Consider the following 20,810-nt stretch of genomic DNA (forward strand, 5'->3'; position numbering starts at 1 on the left):
TTGAAAATGCCAAAACTTTAAAAATGTTTCAAAACACTTTCAAAAACTTATAAAAAAGTAAAAAAGATAAAAAGCACTTATGATATCAGGCTGTGGAAGCCAGCTGCTTTGATGTTTCAGTGTGAGCTTCTAACACGCTGGGCAAGCGCTCTACCACTGAGCTATAGCCCCTGCCTTTGTGTGTGTGTACCTTACGGGTGTTAGTTCTTTTCTTCCGTTGTGTAGATCCCTGATTGAACTCGGGTAATTAGGCTTGGCCCAGTTGCCTTTACCCTCTGAGCTATCTCTCCAGCCCAAAAGACTGTTTTTTTAATTATTTCCCTTAATCATGAAAACATGTCATTCTTGGGGGGGATGGTGAGATGGCTCAGGTGTTAAAAGCACTGCTTTTGCGGAAGGTGCAGTTTCTGTTCCTAGCACCCAAATTCCACCTCAAAACTGCATGTAACTTCAATTCTAAGGGATCAGGCACGCTCTTCTGGTCTCTGTGGGCTCACGTGTGCCCATGGTGCACATACACACACCCACGCACACATACACACACAAAATAAATAGAAAATTAAAAGTTACTTTTATTTATCTAGCCTTTGATGGGTGGGGGTTCCTCATGAGCTCTTACCCCCAGCTCTGTTGGGCTTATAAGTCTGCTGCATTAAAGGTTCAGATTTCTTTTCTGTAATATCTTTTGCTCAGTTTTCTTGGGAACTGAAGGTTAGGGTTTACATTTGCTGTTTTTGCTTTGCTGCGCAGGAAGTGGGTGGGTGGGAGGGAGGATGCATCTTAGAACTGAAAAAACAGTGTAAATATTTCCCTACTTCTTTGTTGTTAATTATGGGATGTTTAATATAAAACATACATTTCCCTTGTGGCTCACTGAACTTGGAGCAAGCTGTTTGGGATAGACTGGATGACCAGCCAGCTCCATGGGTTCTTGAGTCTATGTTTCCCCAGTGCTGAGGTCACAGGTGCATACCTGCCTGCCATTGACATGGGTGCTGGGGACCTAAACTCAGGTACTTGGGCAGGAGGCACTTTACCCACTGAGCCCTGTTAGGCAAGCCCAACTGGCCTACATCTCCAGCCCCAACAATACTAGTTTATTCACCCCACCTCTATCTTGTCCTCCCTCTGTGCTGCATTCTCGACTCTTTGTGTCTCCTGTCACCCTGAACAACTTTGGGGTGTCAACCTATCGAAAGCTAGTTTTCTTTCTTTCTTTTCTTTTTTTCTTTTTCTTTTTATTTTTTGAGACAGGGTTTCTCTGTGTATTCCTGGCTGCCCTGGATCTCGCTCTGTAGACCAGGCTGGCCTCGAACTCAGAGAGGTCTGCCTGCCTCTGCCTCCTGAGTGCTCGGATTAAGGGCCGCACCACAGGGCCTTGTAATCGTCTTTCCGGAACTTTTCCTTTTTTCACTCGGTCCTTGCTTTTGGAGTCAGGAGGATCAGATTTGCCGCGTGGCACTTAACTGCAGAGACTGTTTTCACACCTGAAAAACAGTTATACTGTTATTCACAGGATTGCTTTGTGAATAGATGGAATAAGAAAATTATGCGCTGGATGTGGTGGTGCACACCTTAAATCCCTGCACTCGGGAGGCACAGGCGGTGAGTTCGAGACCAGCCTGGTCTACATACTGAGTTCCAGGACAGCCAGGGCTACGTAGTAAGTAGTAAAGCTAGTTTCTGAACCATCCAAGTCAGGGAACTAAAAAAAAAAAATTCTTCAATGTTTGGCCATCCCTCCAATCAGAATGAAGACAGTTGTTCCCGCCTTCCGTGCCTAAACAGACCAATCACCGTTCCGGAGCATGGCGCGAATCGCCGCTGAAGGACTTTGCACTAGTCCGGGTCCTCGCGCTGGGTATCTCGTCTTGCAACCCCTTCCCCAGCCTCGAAAAAGATCCTTCGTCTTCCTTTCCCCAGCTCCCTAAACCCTATCACCAATACCTGCTGATCGGCGGGAACCGGAAGTGTGCCGTCCCGGGACGGGTTCCTAGGGAACTCCGCCGGAAGGAGCGTTGCTAGCTAGGGGCTACTTTCGCTCAGCATGGCGGCGATTCCCCCTGATACCTGGCAGCCGCCCAACGTCTACCTGGAGACTAGGTGAGGGTTGGGGGCTGGACTGGCCAAGGAGACGTGGGTTGGTGCCGCAGCGGCCAGGCTCAGAGAGGCCGGCTGGCTCGCACGTGGACGGCACGGTGCTGCGGCCGGGAGTACCCGTGAGTTCTGAAGGGACCTCAGGGGAGCCCCTCCGGCCTCGCGGGAGACCTCGGCGACCTCTGTCTGCTGTCCTTTTCCCACCCGGTTCATTGGTCCATTTATCTGCATCCATCTCCATCCATCCATCCATCCATTCATTCACTTATTCTCAACAAGTGTGTGTTGAGCCCACCGGCCATGCACGTAGGACCTGAACTTTTGAGGGCACGGAACTAGATAAAACAGTGCATTGTGGTGGAGGAGACGGACGTGTGAACACTACGGGAAAAGTAGTAGGGCTGTGTGAACGAATTGCTTTGAAAGTAGAGAAAGGCGAATTTTCCCCACCAAGAGTGATCTTTCTTTGTGCTTGGGGGTATGGCTCAGTTGGTAGAGTGCTGAGCACCGCGCATGTGGTGTGGTTGGCACATGTCTAAGATCCTGCCTCTCTGGAGGTGGAAGCAGGAGGTTCAGAAGTTCTAGTCTGGGTTGGGGATGGGTAGAATGATTACCTAGCTAGCATCTAGGTCCTGAGTTGAAACTCCAGCACCACAGGCAAAAGATATACATTCCCCAGGGTTGTGAGGCATGCCTTTAATCCCAGCACCTAGGAGGTAGAACTACAGTTCAAGGCCTGCCTGGTCAGTATAGCAAGTTCCAGGCCAGCCAGAGCTCCATAGTGAGGCAGAAAGAGAAGTTCCAGGTCATTCTTGGCTGTATATTGAGTTCAAGGCTAACCTGAGCTACCTGAGACCATGGCTTTAAAAAGGAAAAGTGATCTAACCACCTTCTACCAGTGCCATGCCTGTGGTGTGTGGGATTGCATTCATTTAAATCTTGCTAGCAGCTCCTATCGTGAAGGCATTATTACACACACACACACCGGCTTTAACCAGGGAGATGCCACATTTTACAGATTTACCTGTAACCTGAGTTTCATGGTGAGCGGAGAGAGCCTTGCTTGGAGCCTGGTAGCCTGCCTGTTGCCTTTAACTCCATTCCTTCCTTGTTCGAAGACATCTTTCCAGAGCAAGGCCAGAGATTCTGTCTGTTCAAAGATTTAAATAGCCTCTTGTTTCTTGATAACATACAGTTCAAACTTTCTAGTGAGGCACACAATGATTTTCTTCCCTGGCCCTTGCTTACTGGGTTCTTACATGAGCAGCCTGGGGCCAGCCGCAGCCTCTGCCCTTGCTGATTTCAGCCAGAGCTGAAGTCTCAGTCCCTTCTGTACTGGCTCATACGGTCCTTCCTTGCTCCAGCTCTGTCTTCAAATCACATGATATGACAAATCCTCCTACTTTTAAGTCCCAGCTTGTAATTGATTCAATCCTCTCAGTATTTAAAAGAATTACATTTCTTTCACTTTATATGTGTATGTGGGTGTATGTGCACACTATGGCACACATTTGGAGGTCAGAGGACAACTTGGAAGAGTCAGTAGTTTTTTGTTTTGTTTTTTGAGACAGTGTTTCTCTGTGTAACAGCCCTGGCTATCCTGGAACTCACTCTGTAGACCAGGCTGGCCTTGAACTCACAGAGATCTGCCTGCCTCTGCCTCCCAAGTGCTGGGACTAAAGGTGTGCGTCACCACTGCCCAGCATCAGTAGTGGTTTTAGTGACACAATACATTGAAAGTTAACTCCAGGTAGTGTAAAAGACGCCGGGTAGGCCACGAAAACCGATTCCCTCCCGGGAACCACTATTAACAGCTTGTTGATGGCGGTCCAGATTTCTTTCGTATGATGTATGTTTTATCTCTCAACAGAGTTGACTCAACAGCATGTAGCTGCCCTGTGGTATGGTAGTTCCTGTGTTATCTCCCTTTTCAAGAGTATAAGTTGCTTCTACCTTTCTTTTCCTCCTTCCTTCCTTCCTTCCCTCCCTCCCTCCCTCCCTCCCTCCCTCTCCCTCCTTCCCTCCCTCCCTCCTCCCTTCCTTCCTTCTTTTTTTTTTTTGAGACAGGGTTTCTCAAAGTAGCCTTGGCTGTCTTGGATCTTGCTCTGTACCCCAGGCTGGCCTCGAACTCAGTAGAGATCCTCCTGCCTCTGCCTCCCGAGCACACCGGGATTAAAGGCGTGCGCCACCACCTCCCGGCTTTACTCCTAGTTTTCTTACTGTGGCGGATGCTGCATCTGTGGGTCGGGTCGTATTTGTACACATAGACTCTCAGGCAACTCTAGCTTTTCTTAGAGAACAGATATTTAGAAGGTGAAATTGCTCAGGGACACAGTCATTATGTAAGTACTTCATGCCTGCCATTTTGTGTCATTTATATATTTAAGAAACACCTACTAGGGCTGGTAAGATGGCTCAGTGGATACAAGCGTTTGTCACCAAGCCTGAGGAGGATATCCCTCGAACTCGTGAGGTGGAGGGAGAGGACTGACTCCTGAAAGTCCTCCTCTGACCTCCATACCTCCACAGAATAAATAGTGTAATTAAGAACAGTAATTAATACACAAAATAGGAAGGAAAAAAAACCACGCCAGAATGTAAGCTCGCAGGGGAAGAACACCTCAGATGTTGGCTCTCAGGGCCTGACTAAGCCTGGGTTGGCTGTGGTCACCAGAAGGAGAAATTGCAGGCAGGAGGCTGCCAGGAAGGTGACTTTCTAGTACATTCTACATGTCTATTTATTATGGTTTTCTGAGACAGTTTCCCTGTGTGGCCATGGCTCTCCTGGAACTCACTCTGGAGCCCAGGCTGGCCTCGAACTCAGATCTGCCGGTCTCCCCCCCCCCCCCCCCCGAGTGCTGGGATTAAGAAGGTGGTGTGCACCACCACTGCCAGCCTCTACTGGAGTGCTCACTCACACTGCTGGGCCGGCCCTCTGCGTCTGGGCCATGCAGACTCAGCTCAGTCCTCAGGTGTCTAGAGCTCAGTGGGTGAGGGCATGTAGTGTGAACCCCTGCCTCGTCTCCTGCCTGTTCATCCTTAGAGGTACCGGGGGAGAGAATAAACACTCGCACTGGGTGTGTACAGACGTGTGCAATAGCCAGCCTTGGTATTTGTTTTACACACTCTCTCTTTAGATTTTATGTGTGTGGATGTGCACATGAGTGTAAGTGCCCGCAGCGGCAGATCCCTGGAGCTGGAGGTACAGGTTGTTGGGAGCCTCCTGATTGAGTTAGGAACTGAAGCCGGCCCCCTGTAAGAGCGGTACGTGCTCTTAGCAGCTGAGCCATCTCCAGCCCTGTTTGACCTTCTTTTTAACAAACTGCTTTTATTTTTCTATTCAAGTTTGGTTTTAATAGGTGATATAGTTACATGATCAAAAAACCCATAAAAGTTAGAAAAGGTATTTCTTGAATATCCTGCCTCTTATCTGGCCAGTCACTACCCCCCCCCCCCATGCAAATGTCTATAAAATCCTCACACTTTAATTATCCTTTTATTAAATCTAGAGGTGACATGTGAGGCCCTTCTCTTTGTTTAGGGTTGGTTTTGGAGCATCAGTATATGCGCTCAGAATCTTGGCTTGTCTATGGTTGTTTTGCTTAGAACATGCCAGAAGCCGTCCTGTGTGTCACACTCGGGTGATTGGCTGCAGCCTTGTTGCTTTATGGGTTGTTTCTTCTGAGCGTGAACCCTGGTCACAGTTTGATGCCTCACAAGGCTGCTGCTTGCTGTGACCTCGCTGACTGCGGTCTTGTCTGTCCCAACTGCAGCATGGGTATCATTGTATTGGAGCTGTACTGGAAGCATGCCCCGAAGACCTGCAAGAACTTCGCAGAGCTGGCTCGGCGGGGCTACTACAATGGCACCAAATTCCACAGGATCATCAAGGACTTCATGATCCAAGGCGGTGACCCGACAGGGACAGGTACGGTTAGGCCATTATACATGTTTGAAGTCTCACTCCGTGACAGCTGGGTCGTAAGGCAGCCACAGCTGGCCTTTCCGTTGGCTGGGTCTGGTTTGTTTTTCTTTTGAGACAGAGCCTCATAGCTCAGGCTAGCCTCCTACTCACTGAGAACGACCTAATCCTCTGGTCTTCCTGCCTTTATTTCCTCAGTGCTGGGATTTCTGTGGGCTGCCACACTCAGTCAGCTTTGGTAGTGCTAGGGACTGAACCCAGGGCTTCCGGTACACTGGGCAAGCGCTCTGCCAGCTGAGCTAGCTGCATGGGTAGCAGACCCCTCCCCCCACCCCACCCCACCCCGAAAAAGCACTCTGCCTGTTGAGCTGCATCAGTAACAACACCCCCACAAAAAAAGCTGCCAACTGAGCCACATTGGTAGCTAGCCCCCCACCATCTCTCTCAGCTAGGGTATCAAGGTCGCCCAGGTTGTCCTCCTGGCCTCCTGCTTCCACCTCCCACATGCTGGATTAAGGCACACCCTGGCTCTGGTTCATTGATTCCGCTGATGGCTCCTGCCTTCCTCAGAGTCGCGTGTAACTTGCTGGAGAGTAAGCTTCACTCCCAAGCATGCTAGTGATGGGCAATTGGATCAGTCAGAAGTGAAAGAAGACCGTCCCAGGTCTTGGAAAATAAAGTTTTGAGTTCCTTTATTAACTCGTTCGTCTGACAGATGTTGAGCACCTGCTTTGTGTCAGCGACTCTAAGCTCTAGGGATGCAGCTATGAGCAAAGAGACAAACGCTTGCTCTCAAAAAAGCAGGGGGAGGGTTTGAGGATCCAGTTTCAGAAAAACTAGAAAAGGCCTCCATGGGATGCTGCTGGAGCCTTGACATGGGGCGGAGCCCAGGGGGCCTGAGGCAGAGCCTGTGTAGACCTTGCAGAAGGAAGAGTAGACTGGGCCTCCTGAGGAGGGTCACGGGCATTGCTGTGCTGTGAGCAAAGTGGCAGGATCCGGCCTGTGTGTTCAGAGGTCACTGGCTGCTGCTTGGAGATGAGATGGAAGGGCTCAGGCCTGGGCCGCTCGTGATAGTGCACACCTTTAATCCCAGCACTTGGGAGGCAGTCAGGCATATCTCTCAGTTCGAGGCCAGCCTGGATTACAAAGTTCCAGAACAGACAGGGCTCTTATGCAGAGACACCCTGTCTTCTTTTTTTTTTTTTTAAAACCTTTTTTAAAATTTTATTTATTTATTATGTATATAGAATAGAAGAGGGCGCCAGATCTCATTACAGATGGTTGTGAGCTACCTTGTGGGTGCTGGGAATTGAACTCAGGACCTCTGGGAGAACAGTTGGTGCTCTTAACCTCTGAGCCCTCTCTCTAGCCCGAGAAGCCCTGTCTTTAGAATGCAGGCCGAGATCCCCATCTAGGCAAGAAGTACATGGTAGAGTACTCATGAAAAAGTGGTGAGACGTTCCCTGCTCCTGGGTGAGAGTACAGGCGTGTGCCCCAGGCCCTGGTGATCCCAGGGCACTCTACCTTCTGAGCTGTGTCCCCAGCCTGACAAGTTATCTTTATTGACGATTTCCTGGCAGACTGAAGAGATGGTGTGAGAGCGCATCTGAGGCCTTTGACCCACAGTGAAAGGGGGGCTGAGTGTGGAGGGCCGGTGTGCAACGGGAAGTCACAGCTTGATCTTTGTGAAGAGTCTGGTGGAAATACTTCAGAATCCTTAAGGATAATATGAAGCCAGTGGTTGGAAATGAATGTGGGGCTAAGGGGACATCTGGCAGGGAGATAGGAACTGGGAGTTCTAGGTACTTATATGACTCTTTGTGTGTGTGTGGTGGGTGAGGTTGGTATGTGCATGCATATGGACGTCACAGGCCAACATCTGGTGTCTCTCTGGAGTGTGCATCACCATTTTCTCTAAGGGGCTGTTGTGGGATATTTGTACACTGTATGAAGATGTGTTGCTATGGTTGGTATAATAAAAAGCTGAACAGCCAATAGCTAGGCAGGAGAGTATAGGCGGGACTTCCAGGCAGAGAGGGAACTCTGGGAAGAAGAAAGGCAGTCACTAGCCAGACGCAGAGGAAGCAGGATGGTCAGTATGGAGGTGAGGTAACGAGCCACTTAGCAGAAGGTAGATTAAAAAAATACAGGTTAATTTAAGTTATGAGAACTAGTTGGAAAAGAGCCGAAGCTAAGGCCAGCTTTCATAATTAACAAGTGCTCTACCACTGAGCTAAATCCCCAACCCTATTTATGGTAATTTTTAAAAGTTATTATTTTATGTGTATGAGTGTTGCCTGCATGTATTTCTCTGCATCAGGTGCCTGGTTGCTGTTCATGAAGGCCAAAGTCCCCTGCAACTGGAGTTCCAGATGGTTGTAAGCTGCCATGTGGGTGCTGGGAATAGAACCCAGGTCCTCTGGAAGAGCAGCCAGTGCTCTTAATGGCTGAGCCATTTCTCCAGCCCCAAAGATTATTTTTTTAAATGTATATGTGTGTGTCTCTGAGCATGTGTGTGTGTGTGTGTGTGTGTGTGTGTGTGTGTGTGCGCGCACCGTGTGAATACAGTGCCCACAGAGGCCAGAAGGGTGTGTCAGATCCCCTGGAACTGGAGTTATAGGCAGTTGTGAGCCACCTGATGGAGGTACTGAAAACTTATCCAGGCCCTCTGGAAGAGTGGAGGTGTTCTTAACCACTAACCACTGAGCCTCACCCCCTAATTTTTTTTTCTTTTTTTCTTTTTCTTTTTTTAAGATTATTATGTATACAGTGCTGTTTCTGCATGGCCAGAAGAGGGCACCAGATCTTATTACAGATGGTTGTGAGCCACCATGTGGTTGCTGGGAATTGAACTCAGGACCTCTGGAAGAGCAGTCAGTGCTCTTAACCTCTGAGCCATCTCTCCAGCCCATCACATCCTAATTTTTATTGTTGGTTTTGTTTTTTCTTTTACATCCAAAACAAACCTGTGGGGACTGCATTTTGGTGGATTTGGTACTCAGCCGCTCCATTATTTTAACAAGGACTGGGGGCAGTGTTTCTTTTTTCAATGTGTGTGTGTGTGTGTGTGTGTGTGTGTGTGTGTGTGTGTATGTGTGTGTATGTGTTGGGGTCAGGAGACTTTTCTAGAGCTGATCTCATCTCATCTTTTCCCTTGGGCAGTTCTCTCTCATTTCTGCTGCACAGCCTTCTTTGCATCCCATCTTGCTATGAGAGTGTTGGGATTACAGATTGATTTCACCACAGCAGTTGTTTGGACTGAACTCAGGTCGGCAGGCTTGAGCTATCTCTGTCTGGCCAGGGTTTCGTCTCTCTCTTTTTTTTTTTTGCAAGGACTGAGGGTCTTCTGTTTTGGGTTTGGTCCTGGTTCAGACTCTGCCTCTTGCCTTTGTTCATAAAAAAAAGCCTTGAGCAGGGATAGTGTTATAGTGGAGCTACATTCATCCCCTCAGATCTGTTAGTCTGGTTGTAGCCTTCTGGTTTGAATGCACCTAGGGAAATCCAAGGCCAGATGTGCTCTCCGAATCAGGGACGGAGCAGCCTGCTGGAGCGTTCCTGGCCTTGCGTGCTGTGTTCCAGGGGCTGCTGTGTCGTGCCCTTTTTCTTCTGTCGCATTTCCTGCGGGTTTCCCCTTTTCCCTGCTTTCGCTGAAACCCTCTCGGCCTCCCCTCTGTCCCACTCAGTGGTCAGCTGCGTCTCTTCTAGACGTCTTCACTGCTCAGTAGCTGTGTCATTCGGGTCCCGGTCTGTGTCCTCAGCCCAGCTGTGTCTTCCCCTCACTGTTCATTATCTTCGACTGAGCCTCTGGCTCTCTGGGGTCTCACTGGGGTCTGCAGGGCCCTTCATGTCCCGAGGGCCTCAGAGGGATTCCTTCGTCCCTGTTGTCCTTGCATTGGCTGGGGTCTGTCCCATCCTGCCCACGCATTTCTGTTGATGCTGGTGTCAGACAGGTGTTTTTGTTCAGGGACAGTGTAAGCAGATTCCTGGTACGTTTCTGAGTTTATGTGGGGCCGTGTGTCTGCCCCACTGCAAATTTGAGCTTGCTGGCTCTCCACAGCATCCCATCCTAAAGAGGAACTGGGGCTTCCATGTGGGTAGGCTAGGCTCTGTTTGGTCTTCTCAGGTTCCAGTAAATTCAGTCCCAGATTTCCTCTGTCCTCACCCCAAGTGTGACCCTGGAAGGTAGCCAGTCCTGCCCCGCCTGTTTTGTGTCAGGGCTTCTGCCCTCGGGCTGTTCCTGGCACCCTCTGTTGGCTTTTCAGTTGCAGCCTGTGGCACTTCTCAGGGCCTGGCTAAGCTCTCAGTGTTCCAGGCCGAGCAGGGAGAAGAGTCTTTCTTTCCTTGGCCATTTCTTCAGAATGTAAAGATACTTGTTTCTCTGATTTAACGGTCTCACTCTGTAGTCCTGGCTGGCCTGGAACTCACAGATTCCCCCCTCTGCTCTAGATTGCTGGGGTTGGAGCCACACCAGGCTGTTGGTTGCCCTTTAGTTTCGCTCTTGAAAAATCTTCGTGTTCTGTTCCTCACTGGGTATTGAGGCGAGGCAGGGCTAATGCGGACATTTGTGTCCGTCCTTCCTGACTTCTCTCCTTTTTCGTTTTTTATTTTTCAAACATGGTCTCACTGTATGTTCCTGGCTGTCCTGGAACTCACTCTGTAGACCAGGCTGGCCTCGAACTCACAGAGATCCACCTGCTCTTCCTCCCGAGTGCTGGGATTAAAGGCGTGCGCCACCGTGCCCCACTTCCCACCCTTTCATGGCTATAATGAATTGACTGTTAATCTGAAACACCAGTGTGCCCAGAGCCCGTGCTCACTGAGCGGGCAGTGGCCTCAGAAATGAACTGTTGGCACAGCGTGCCTGGGCCTCTGTACTCCCTCTGCTGTCTTTTCTAATGTCACACTTCCATGAGGTACCTTTAATGAAATTGAAGCACTCCAAAGATTTCCAATAATGCCGCAGGCTCAAGGATAACAAATGTTTGCGCAGCCTGCCGGCGGGTCTGTGGGAGAAGCAAGCAGGAGGCAGTCCTCCTAGGCACCAGGTCCTGCCTGCCAGCTGACGAAGAGACATTTTTGCTAACTGTCGCAGGTAGACAGCAGGTAACATTGTAGGTTCTCAGCAGGTCGGGTGTTCCTTCTCCATTCCCGCTGCATGCAGCCTGGCTCCTCAGAAGCCTTCCTTCCCTGACTTCCTGCGGTTCACTCTGAGCCACCCCGCCACCACACACACACCTTACAGTGCCCACACTGAGATGACCACATCAACCCTTTCCTCGGCTCTCTGTGAGCCTTTCACCCGTTTCTGCTCCCCTGATTCCCTCACCTCCAGTTAGGTCCCAAGACGCTGCCGAGCTTGTCTGTGAGGCTCTTGCTCTGCTCTCGACCTTGGCCTTGGGTAATTAATTGCACGGGTTATCCTGCAGGCAGCCTCCCTCTGATGTCATCTCTCTTCTTGGTGGCCCCAGGACACCTGAAATTTGTCTTGTGGAACGGAAAGCTATTGTCAATTTTACTCATTTAGCGAATATTTGCTAAGAGTCTGCTGGGTATCCTGCACCATTCCATGGCCTGTGAGGAGCGGAAAGCACAGAAGCCGAGGCAGTGTCTTTCCTCATGGAGCTCCCAGCTCCACAGGAAACAAGCTGTCATTTTAAGAAACAGAAAAGTGGTGACATCATGAGTGTGCAACTTCGTGCTGGCATTCTATGGTTTGATTGTGAGGCAAGCTGGATAATTTATAGTGAGGGACTGGTCCCATGGAGCAGGATTGGAGAGGAAGCCTTGTGGACGAGCCTTGAAGGAATCGTAGGCCTCTTGGGAAGCCAAGGGCAAAGCACTTTGGTACTATTGCAGAGAAGCACGGAGGAGAGCCTGGCGTCCTGGGAGTCGGGGGCTTACTTGCTTCGCTGGTCCTGTGACGGAACCCAGCCCACTGTTCACTCTTGAGACTGGAGTTGGATGACTGAGGCCTTCTGAGTCACATGTCTCTGACCTGCACGTGTAGAGAACAGGAGAGGAGCAGTTTGGGCAGATTGATCACCTATGGCAAAAGGCATGGGGTCAGGGTAAGATGGGGCCATTAATGCAGATCCCACCAACCAAGGGTGCTGCTTTGATCCAGCATGATCAGATTGAATTTGGCACGGGGTGCCTTGTGACTGGAGCAAGAAGGAAAATAACGGAGAAGCTGAGCCCGGCTGGCGAGGTCGGGTCACATCCAGGTGCCAGGCAGGGATGTGGGGCTCAGTGTGTTAGGCCGGAGTCCTGCCTCACAGCCACGTGTCCCATATGTACATGCAGGTGACTTTGCAGAGCTCCTGTCAGGAGGTGAGGAGCATGGCTGTCCATTCCTCCTGGGGTTATTGTGGAGCGATGTGAGCTCGCGCTGGTGAAGTGGTTGGCAAAGGCATGGCACGGAAACAGTGCGAAAGAGGATTTACCTTGGCTAATTCACTTAGCATTTCATGGGTGCCCGCTGGACTCGTGCGGCCCAGCTGCTGTGGGCTGCAGTCCAGCAGGGAGAAGCTCTTATGAGAAGGTGGAAGGTGAGCCGTTTCGATGGAATGGCAGGTCAGGACAAGTGACTTGAAAACAGTGGCTGTAGGGGAGAGAGCAGAGTGTCTGCCTGCGCCTTGGCGTTATCAGCTGAGGCTAGACAGCTCTGATGTGAGCTAGGCTGGCACTGAGGGATGTTTAGCAGCCGGCCTGGGCTGGCATCTACCCACTAGATAGTAGACCCTTCAGTTCTGAGGACCAGAAATGTCCCTGACATTACCCAGTGTCCCCAGGGCCACAACTAGCCCCTCTTGAAAGCTGCTGGGCTGGTGCACATAGGAGAGGCTGGTAGGTGGCGTGAGCTGAGTGCCAGAGTCAGGCACTGCAAAGGGACATCGGGCAGAGGCCTCAAGCAGGGTGCTCACCACAGCAAGGCAGGGAGAGGACAGTGACCACAGTGTGTCCTCTGGGGTGGGGTGCGGTGGAATGCACATGGAGGATTTCAAGCAGGGGTGGGGGGGGGGGGGGGTGTCCTTCGGCTGCCTGCGAAGAGGGAGCTGGGCTGGAATGCAGAGCTGGCGGCCCTGGCTGGCAGAGCGGAGATAGTTGTAGTTTGGACCAGGGTGGAAACAACTGCGTTAGTTTGATCCCTGGAAAGCAGACACCCAGGCAGTTAGGTGTTCAGAGATTGACTCGGGGAGAGAACCAGAGGGGCCTGTCCCCTGAGAAAGAAGGCACCAGAGGAGAAGGAGCTGCCAGGGAGGGGGGACACCAACTGTGAGAGGCTGCTGGGGACCCAGGGAGGCCTGAGAGCTCAGTGGGGCTGTGTGATGAGTATGGTGGACAGAATGAGGGTGGTGCCCCCTAACTCCCAGACCCCAGATCCGAGTAAGGAGAAAAAGCAGCTGTCCCTGTGAAGGACAGGGACCTGGGACATAGAGGGACTGTGAGGCTGGGGTTTTGCTCTGATTTTAAGATCGGAGATACTGATGATATGCAGACAGGAAGGGGAAACTGAGGTAGGAAGGTTGTAGCTGTGGGCTTCCACAGGTGTGGCCTTGGGTACATGGTGGCGGGAACCTGACAGCAGTTCAGAAGGAGCATCAGTAACAGGAAGAAGTGGGGGAGAAGTGACTGCTGGCCACTGTAGGTGGTGACTGTCCCGCTGTCCCTGGTTGGTGGGCTCAGCATCCCTGTAGCTTCTGTGCTGGCTTCCTGTGCACCTCCATGACTTCCTATGAGAGGGCCTCTGCCCTGCTGTTCCTAAGTGGCCCTGTCATTGGACTGCTCAGCCTTGGCTCCAAGTCACCAACATGGTGGCCATTATGCCTGTGTGGTTCCCGCATTGTAAACTGTCCTGAGGAAAGCAATGTCCTCACTGGTCCTCTCCCCAGCACAGCTGTCAGGCCTGAGTTCACTGTATCTCTCTATATGCCACTCTTGGCTTTTGGCCTTTGGTCTTGAACTTGTGTCTTACACCTTCAAGAGGGCTGCGGCTGCCTTTGAAGGAAGATGAGCAAAGGCATGCAGAGGAGAGAGCTCGTCTGTTTATACAGCAAGTGCTGCCTTCTTGGAGTGTGACCTAGCTGCCTTGTTTATGTTGTAAGACAGAACTGGGCCATGGGCCTCAGCCGGCCGCAGAGGAGCTGCCCTGTACTTAACTTGTCTTTGAGGCCGGGGAAGTTGGAAGAAGTGCTGGGGATGCCCAGGGTCAGTGCCCTGAAGTGGCTGGTGGAGGCTTTGTTGGTCAGCTGACTAGGTGTTGGGTGCCCATGTGGTTCCTTTTGGCTTGGATGCGAATCTGCTGCCTGTCATGGGCAGGATGGGGACAAGTGACACCAAGCACAGTAACGGCTGTTGTCAGCCCACGCTTCTTGTGTCATGCCTTAGACGTCAGTCTGTTCCTCTCCAGGGTTTGGGGGGTGCTGAGGAGTCTTGGAGATAGCTTTATTTATTTACTTGTTTGTTTGTTCTCCAGCTGAGGCAGCGAGAAAGGTGATTTATTGCACGTGAGGTAGAGTTGGCCACAGGTGAGGCCAAAAGTGGTTGAGAATGCCATCGGTCCAGGCTGTTGTGGTTGTAAAGTCTCCCAGGTGGTCTCGGAGCAGATGGTGAAGTTCCAGAGCCACTGAGACTTACTACCCACAGTAGCACACTGTTCAACTCGTACCAGTGTCCTGGCCTTCAGTATCCCTACTTTTTGGGGTTTTGTTTTTCGAGACAGTTTCTCTGTGTAGTCCTGGCTGTTCTGGAACTCACTCTGTAGACCAGGCTGGTCTCAAACTCAGAGATCTGTCTGCCTCTGCCTCTGCCTCTGCCTCTGGGTACTGGAATTAAAGGCGTGTGCTGCCTCTGCCACCAGCACCAGGCCAGCACCCCCATCTCTGCTCCTCAGCCTCGGTGGGTGCACAGGCTCTTTTACCTGGGCCTCTGCTTTGTCATTCTCCTCCTGCACTTAAGCGGGCATTCGCTCCTCTCTCCTCTGCGCTCTCAGCGACCGGGGGTTTCAGGGAAGATGGCACAAAGGCTGAGGCCGGGTAGCTTTATTTTATTTTGATTTTTCAAGACAGGGTTTCTCTGTGTAGCCCTGGCTGTCCTGGAACTCGCTCTGTTGCCTCGAACTCACAGAGATCCACCTGCCTCTGCCCCCTGAGTGCTGGGATCAAAGGCGTGCGCCACCACCACCCGGCTGGTAGCTTACTTGCTTGCTTTCTTTTTTCTTTCTTTCTTTCTTTCTTTTCTTTCTTCTTTTTTTTTTTTTTTAAGATTTATTTATTTATTATGTGCACAGTGTTCTGCCTGCACATATGCCTGACAGAAGAGGGCATCATATCTCATTATAGATGGTTGTGAGCCACCATGTGGTTGCTGGGAATTGAACTCAGTACCTCTGGAAGAGCAGCCAGTGCTCTTAACCTTTGAACCGGTAGCTTTCTTTTTTAAGAACAGCACAGATGCTGGGTGGTGGTGGTGCACGCCTTTAATCCCAGCACTTGGGAGGCAGAGGCAGGTGGATCTCTGTGAGTTCGAGGCCAGCCTGGTCTACAAAGCTAGTACAGGAAGGGCGCAAAGCTACACAGAGAAAAAAACCCAGCACAGATCATGTGTAAACATCACCATGCCTCACAGAATCCCCTTAAACAAGTGAGAGATGGCAAGGTGACCAGACTCCTCTGATCTCCACATGGGTCCCATGGTGGGCATGTACACACACACACACACACACACACACACACACACACACACACACACACACACACGCATAACAAATCGATGTAATTAAAACATCATCCAGACGCCATTTGCACAGCATCCACTGGCAGGAGTTAGAAGGCAGAGTGGCCGGTCAGAGCACAGAGCGAATGTAAGCCTGGAGTTAGGAGAGCTTCCAAGAAACAGTGACACGGCACAAGGGACTGCAGCATACATGGTTCAGAGTACCATCGGGGTTCACAACCCCTCTTTTCCAAAACCCAAGTGTCCTAGACTGGTATCTCAGGAAGTGGGATGGGGGCCTGGAAGTGAGGTGAGTGAGCTAGCAGGGTTGCACCGTGCACACACACCCTTGGTTTAGATTTATTTGATCTTATGAGTATGGGTATTTCGTCTGCGTGTCTGTCTGCACATTGCAAGCTTGGTTTAGGGATGCATGCATTTGCAGTGACAGAAAGAAACTGAGCTTGACAAGCCCCTGGTGGCGAGCCAGAGCTACACTGTGAGACCCCGTCCTAAAAATGAACAAACTAAAATCTAACCAATAGACGCGTGGGAGCTGTGGTGCCCAGGGGCCATCCGCTGTGGCATGCTCCTTTATAGCAGCAGATGTCTGGGGAAGGCAGACCCTGCTTTCCACCTAGTTTCTGCTGCAAGTGGACTCAGAGCCAGAGCTCATTCACTCTGCTGTCTAACTGTGGCTGCTCAACATGGACAGACCCATGGCCGGCGTGTAGTCTGTTAGCAGCGGTGAGAGCCTGCCTCCTGTTAAGTCTTCCTGGGTGAACGCCCGACTTTCTTTCTTTTCTTTGAGACACTATAGGTCAGGTTAGTCTTAAGCTCGCCAGCCTCCTGCCTCTGTCTCCTGAACACAGGAATTACAGGTGTAGGCTTCAATTATGCCCTTTTGCTCTAAGAGGGGAACCCGCCCGAGGTTAGGTGCCCAGCACCACCCCTAACATACTGGACTGGGTGGCGGTGTTGTTAGCAGGTCACCTTTGTTTTCCTTTTGTCACCTGTCACTGTCCCCTCCGTGCACTTTTCCTGTGTGATGCTGTCCCCCTGTGTCACTTACACTATCCCTGTCCCCCAAGCTGACAGCTTTCCCTTCCCATCTCTTCACTTCAGGGACACAACGGCCATCTTGGATCCTTGTTCAGCAGGTGCCTGGAGTGGTGGGCTGGTAGGATTTGTGGGCAGAAGCTAAGCGCAGCAGGGAAGGGTGTGTTGTTAACAGTGTCTGCAGTGGGCACTGGGCTTGGGGCCTGGGCACTCTTGCTGGAATATTCAGAAGTGTGCTCCCTGTTGGGTTGTGAGTGGAGGTTTCCTGTAGAGGTTGGACACTGGTGCCACAGCCCTTTGGATGCTGTGCTGTGCGTCCTGTGTGTTGACAGTGAACCGTGATTTCATGAGCAAATGTTACTGTCTTCCCTGCATGCAGCCAGTGACTGGACCATGGTGATGTGTCTGCTGTGGCTGGGGTGCGCACTGCCTGAAACAGCCCTGTACTCTGCAGAGTTGTTTGACCTCAGGCTCTTCCTCTGAGGCAGACTGGGGACTGGCCAGCTCATCACTTGTCTTCTGATTGGACAGGTCGAGGTGGCGCGTCTATCTATGGCAAACAGTTTGAAGATGAACTTCACCCAGACCTGAAGTTCACTGGTAAGTGTGACCTGGCTGGATGGGCAGAGGAGAGAATGCACATTGAAAGCTTGCTTTCTTGGCTGTGATTCAAGGTGTGTGCCTGACACATGGCATGGTGCCAGACAGCTGCCCGCCATGGCGCCACAAAGTGCCCTGGCAGATGAAAGAAAACAGCGCCTCTTGAGAGTCCTTGGCAATTCTGAGTGCTGGTCCGTGTGCTGGACTCTGCCCACTTGTTAAATGTCATGAAATAAAGGCTCTCTGACGTTTCCTCAGCACAAAGCAAGGCCTTGCTGGGCTCTTGAGAGGAATGAGGAACGTGGGCCAGTGGTTAGTGAGGAGCGGCACAGGTAAAGCTGGAGAGAGGTGGAGGCAGAGGCGTGTCCCCGTCCCCCATCCCCCCGTCCCCCGTCCCCCCCCCCCCCCCCCCCCGTGCGCACTCTCTGTACCCACTGAGAGTGTTGCCACTCTGCTGGACTGAGGGTCAGTGTTCATGTTCTTCTCTCTTCTCATCTCCCCCAGGGGCTGGGATTCTTGCAATGGCCAATGCAGGACCAGACACCAATGGCAGCCAGTTCTTTGTGACCCTCGCTCCCACCCAGTGGCTGGACGGCAAACACACCATCTTTGGTCGAGTGTGCCAGGGCATAGGGATGGTGAATCGAGTGGGCATGGTGGAAACAAACTCCCAGGACCGTCCCGTGGATGACGTGAAGATCCTTAAGGCATACCCTTCTGGGTAGATGGGATGCTGTCTCGGGCACACCCAGGTCTTCTAAGATGGTCCTAGAGAACCATCTTCCGAGAACACAGCATGCCTTGTATCAGTGTCATGCATACCTACTCTGACACCCTCGGAACAAAAGGAAGCAGAGGGGTCATCTTCGGGGGCATTTGTATTCCGGCCAGCAGTCACAGACTTGAAAAGCAGGCAGTGGTGATGAGGCGTTAACTGCACAGCCTCTTTCAGCCTCCGACGTGTGCTCTTCCAGGATTATACACAGCTCTCTTTTCCCGCAGAGCCTGAGCGTCAACACTGCCGCTTCTGACACTAAACATCCCACGCAAAGCCACATTGAATTTTTGCCAAATGAAAAATGCATCCAACAATCAAGTTGCTAAGGAGGTGTCAAGTGGGGAATGCTAATGTGTAATGATTGAGAAATGGATCTCAGAAAAGGAAGCAAAAGCGCTGACCGTTAGCCCCCTGGGAAGGCCTGGCAGTCCTGAGCACAAGGCTAGGCCTTCAAGAGCCTCGCTCACACACAGCCACACTTTTCAGGACTTTCGAGAGAGTAGGTAAGAGGTTTTTATACATGACATCTTTTTTTTTTTTTTTTTTTTTTTAATCTTTCTGGATGTGCAGGGGGTATAGGGCTGAGAGGAAGGATGTTAATACCTATGTAATACATAGAAATTTCCAGAATAAAGTACCATTGGTGGTCAGAATCAGTGCTGTGGTCTTGGTATTCTTCTAGATTCCTGCCCTGTGGGCCCCCCCACACACACACCTTTTTGAGACAGGGTGTCAGTGTGTAGCACTAGCTGGTCTTAACTTACTATATAGACCAGGCTGGTCTTGAACTCAGAACACTTTAGCCCTAAGTGCTGGCACTAAAGGCACACACACTCTTGGCCATTTTAATCTTGGTGGTGGAGAGGAGTGCTGTGGCATTCTGGTCTCCGGATTCACACTGCTGGGTTTGTGAGTCTCCATCCAGCTTTCCCAAGCTGCTTCTTGAGAGACAGAACGAGAGAAAGACGCGTGTGAGAGAAAGACGCGTGTGACGTCTACTAGTGTCCTGAGGGAGGGGATGAGCTGACGGGAACCGCAGGTGTTTTGGTTGGCTCTTGTCCTGCTGTGATGGAGCACGACAGGAGCAGCCTGGGGAAGGGAAGGGCTATTTCCTCTTCCAATCCCAGGTCACAGCCCGTCATCCAGGGAAGACAGGGCAGGAGGAACTCAAGACAATTACTACCGCGGACAGATGCTACTTACCGGCTTGCCTCCCTGGCTTCTCTGCTACCCCTTTTTCTTTTCTTCCCTCGAGTCAAGGTTTCTTTGTGTAGCCCTGGCTGTCCTGGAACTCACTCTGTAGACCGGGCTGGCCTTGAACTCACAGAGATCCGCCTGCCTCTGCCTCTCAAGTGCTGGGATTAAAGGCGTGCGCCACCACCGCCCGGCTCAGCTACCTTAAATAACCCAGGCCCACCTGCCCAGGGATGGCACTGCTCACAGTTGACTGTGCCCTCCTATATCAGTTAACAACCAAGAAAACGCCCACAGGCCAGATGAATCTGGTTCCTCTGGTAAGTTTCCTCTTCCCCTGGTGTGTCAAGGTGGATATGCTAAGGAACACACTCAGCTCCCTGGTGCTGTGGGCCTGAGGCAGCGGACTGTGTGGCTTTGCTTCCTTCCAGGGGGAGCCTCTTAAGGGGCCACATGCCTGTGTGTCATCGCCATACTTTTTGAAAAGTGACCAGAGTTGTGTTCCACAAGTCTTCACCTTCAAGCTCCTTCTCCTCTCAGCAATGAAAAAACCTTGCATTGTACAGAAGTTAGCCATATAGGTCCAGGAAAGGTGCAACTTTACTGTCTTCCAGTTGTCCAGGGTTAATGCACTGCATTGGATGTGTAAGGTCTCATCTGCATGGATTTGAGTGCAGAAAATAGTCTCTGAGTAATGAAGAAAAAGGGAAAGCCAACTGGCCCTGAAAATGGCTTTGGTGTGCAGACCCGTACTCAGTCATGTGTGTCTTCTGGCTGGCCTGGAGCTGCTCCCCAAAGCAAAGCACAAGATACCCACCCGCCACCTCCCAGAATTATAAACTGTCCTGTGTCCACACAGGCCCTGGGCATGATGGGAACATCCTAGCTGCTGTGAAGTTAAGGCAAGAGAGCAGCCCGGGCGTGGTTCCTGGTTTCTGGAAAGGTCTCCACACACATGCCAAGGCAGCCACTGGTTGGCACAGGCCGGTTTCCATACAACACAGGGCCTCAAAAGAGGGAGGCTGAGCGTCTCACAGTTTTTAGTGACTGCTAGGAAGCCTGAGGTCCAGACACCTGTCTCCTGTCAGGAGCTTGCTTAACAGGGATCCTGCTGAATTAGTCCATTAGCTGTCGCCCTGTCAGCGTAAGAGCCATTAGACTATTGGTGTGACAGCGGGGTACAGGGGCTCATTTCCACTGTAGGTGGCAGGAAGGGACTTTAAGGGCCAGTTTATGACTTAGGTAGAGAGTGAGGAAGGTGGCAGTGTGTCTTCCTGGGCTTGACAAAGGACAGGAAAGAGGCAGCCTTTGCGGGAAGAGTCTAGAGCTGGAGAGAAGGTTTGCAGTTGGGAGTAAACAAGCCAGTGGAAGAAGCCTTCAAACGAATGTCCAAAGGAAGGCACCCATGCTGTAAGGTGTGTGACCTGGCATGTTGCAAGGTGGCTG

The 20,810-nt window shown here is 51.3% G+C and overlaps 1 protein-coding gene across 1 annotated transcript; it reads left to right on the forward strand.

Moving 5' to 3' along the window:
* Positions 1-1,825: 1,825 nt before the first annotated feature.
* On the forward strand, positions 1,826-18,691 carry Ppil1 (peptidylprolyl isomerase like 1). Its single transcript, XM_036167038.1, has 4 exons — positions 1,826-2,103; positions 5,871-6,025; positions 17,324-17,392; positions 17,897-18,691. The coding sequence occupies exons 1-4, from the start codon at positions 2,048-2,050 to the stop codon at positions 18,115-18,117; spliced, it is 501 nt and encodes a 166-aa protein (XP_036022931.1). The 5' UTR covers positions 1,826-2,047; the 3' UTR covers positions 18,118-18,691.
* The last annotated feature ends 2,119 nt before the right edge of the window (positions 18,692-20,810 follow it).

Source organism: Onychomys torridus, chromosome 18 (assembly GCF_903995425.1).
Source record: "Onychomys torridus chromosome 18, mOncTor1.1, whole genome shotgun sequence".
NCBI classification, from domain to species: domain Eukaryota; kingdom Metazoa; phylum Chordata; class Mammalia; order Rodentia; family Cricetidae; genus Onychomys; species Onychomys torridus.

Coding starts and splice junctions, on each gene's coding strand:
- Ppil1 (XM_036167038.1), top strand. CDS start 2,048: ATGGCGGCGATTCCCCCTGATACCTGGCAGCCGCCCAACGTCTACCTG. Junction 2,104..5,870: donor AACGTCTACCTGGAGACTAG/GTGAGGGTTGGG, acceptor TCCCAACTGCAG/CATGGGTATCATTGTATTGG. Junction 6,026..17,323: donor CGGTGACCCGACAGGGACAG/GTACGGTTAGGC, acceptor CTGATTGGACAG/GTCGAGGTGGCGCGTCTATC.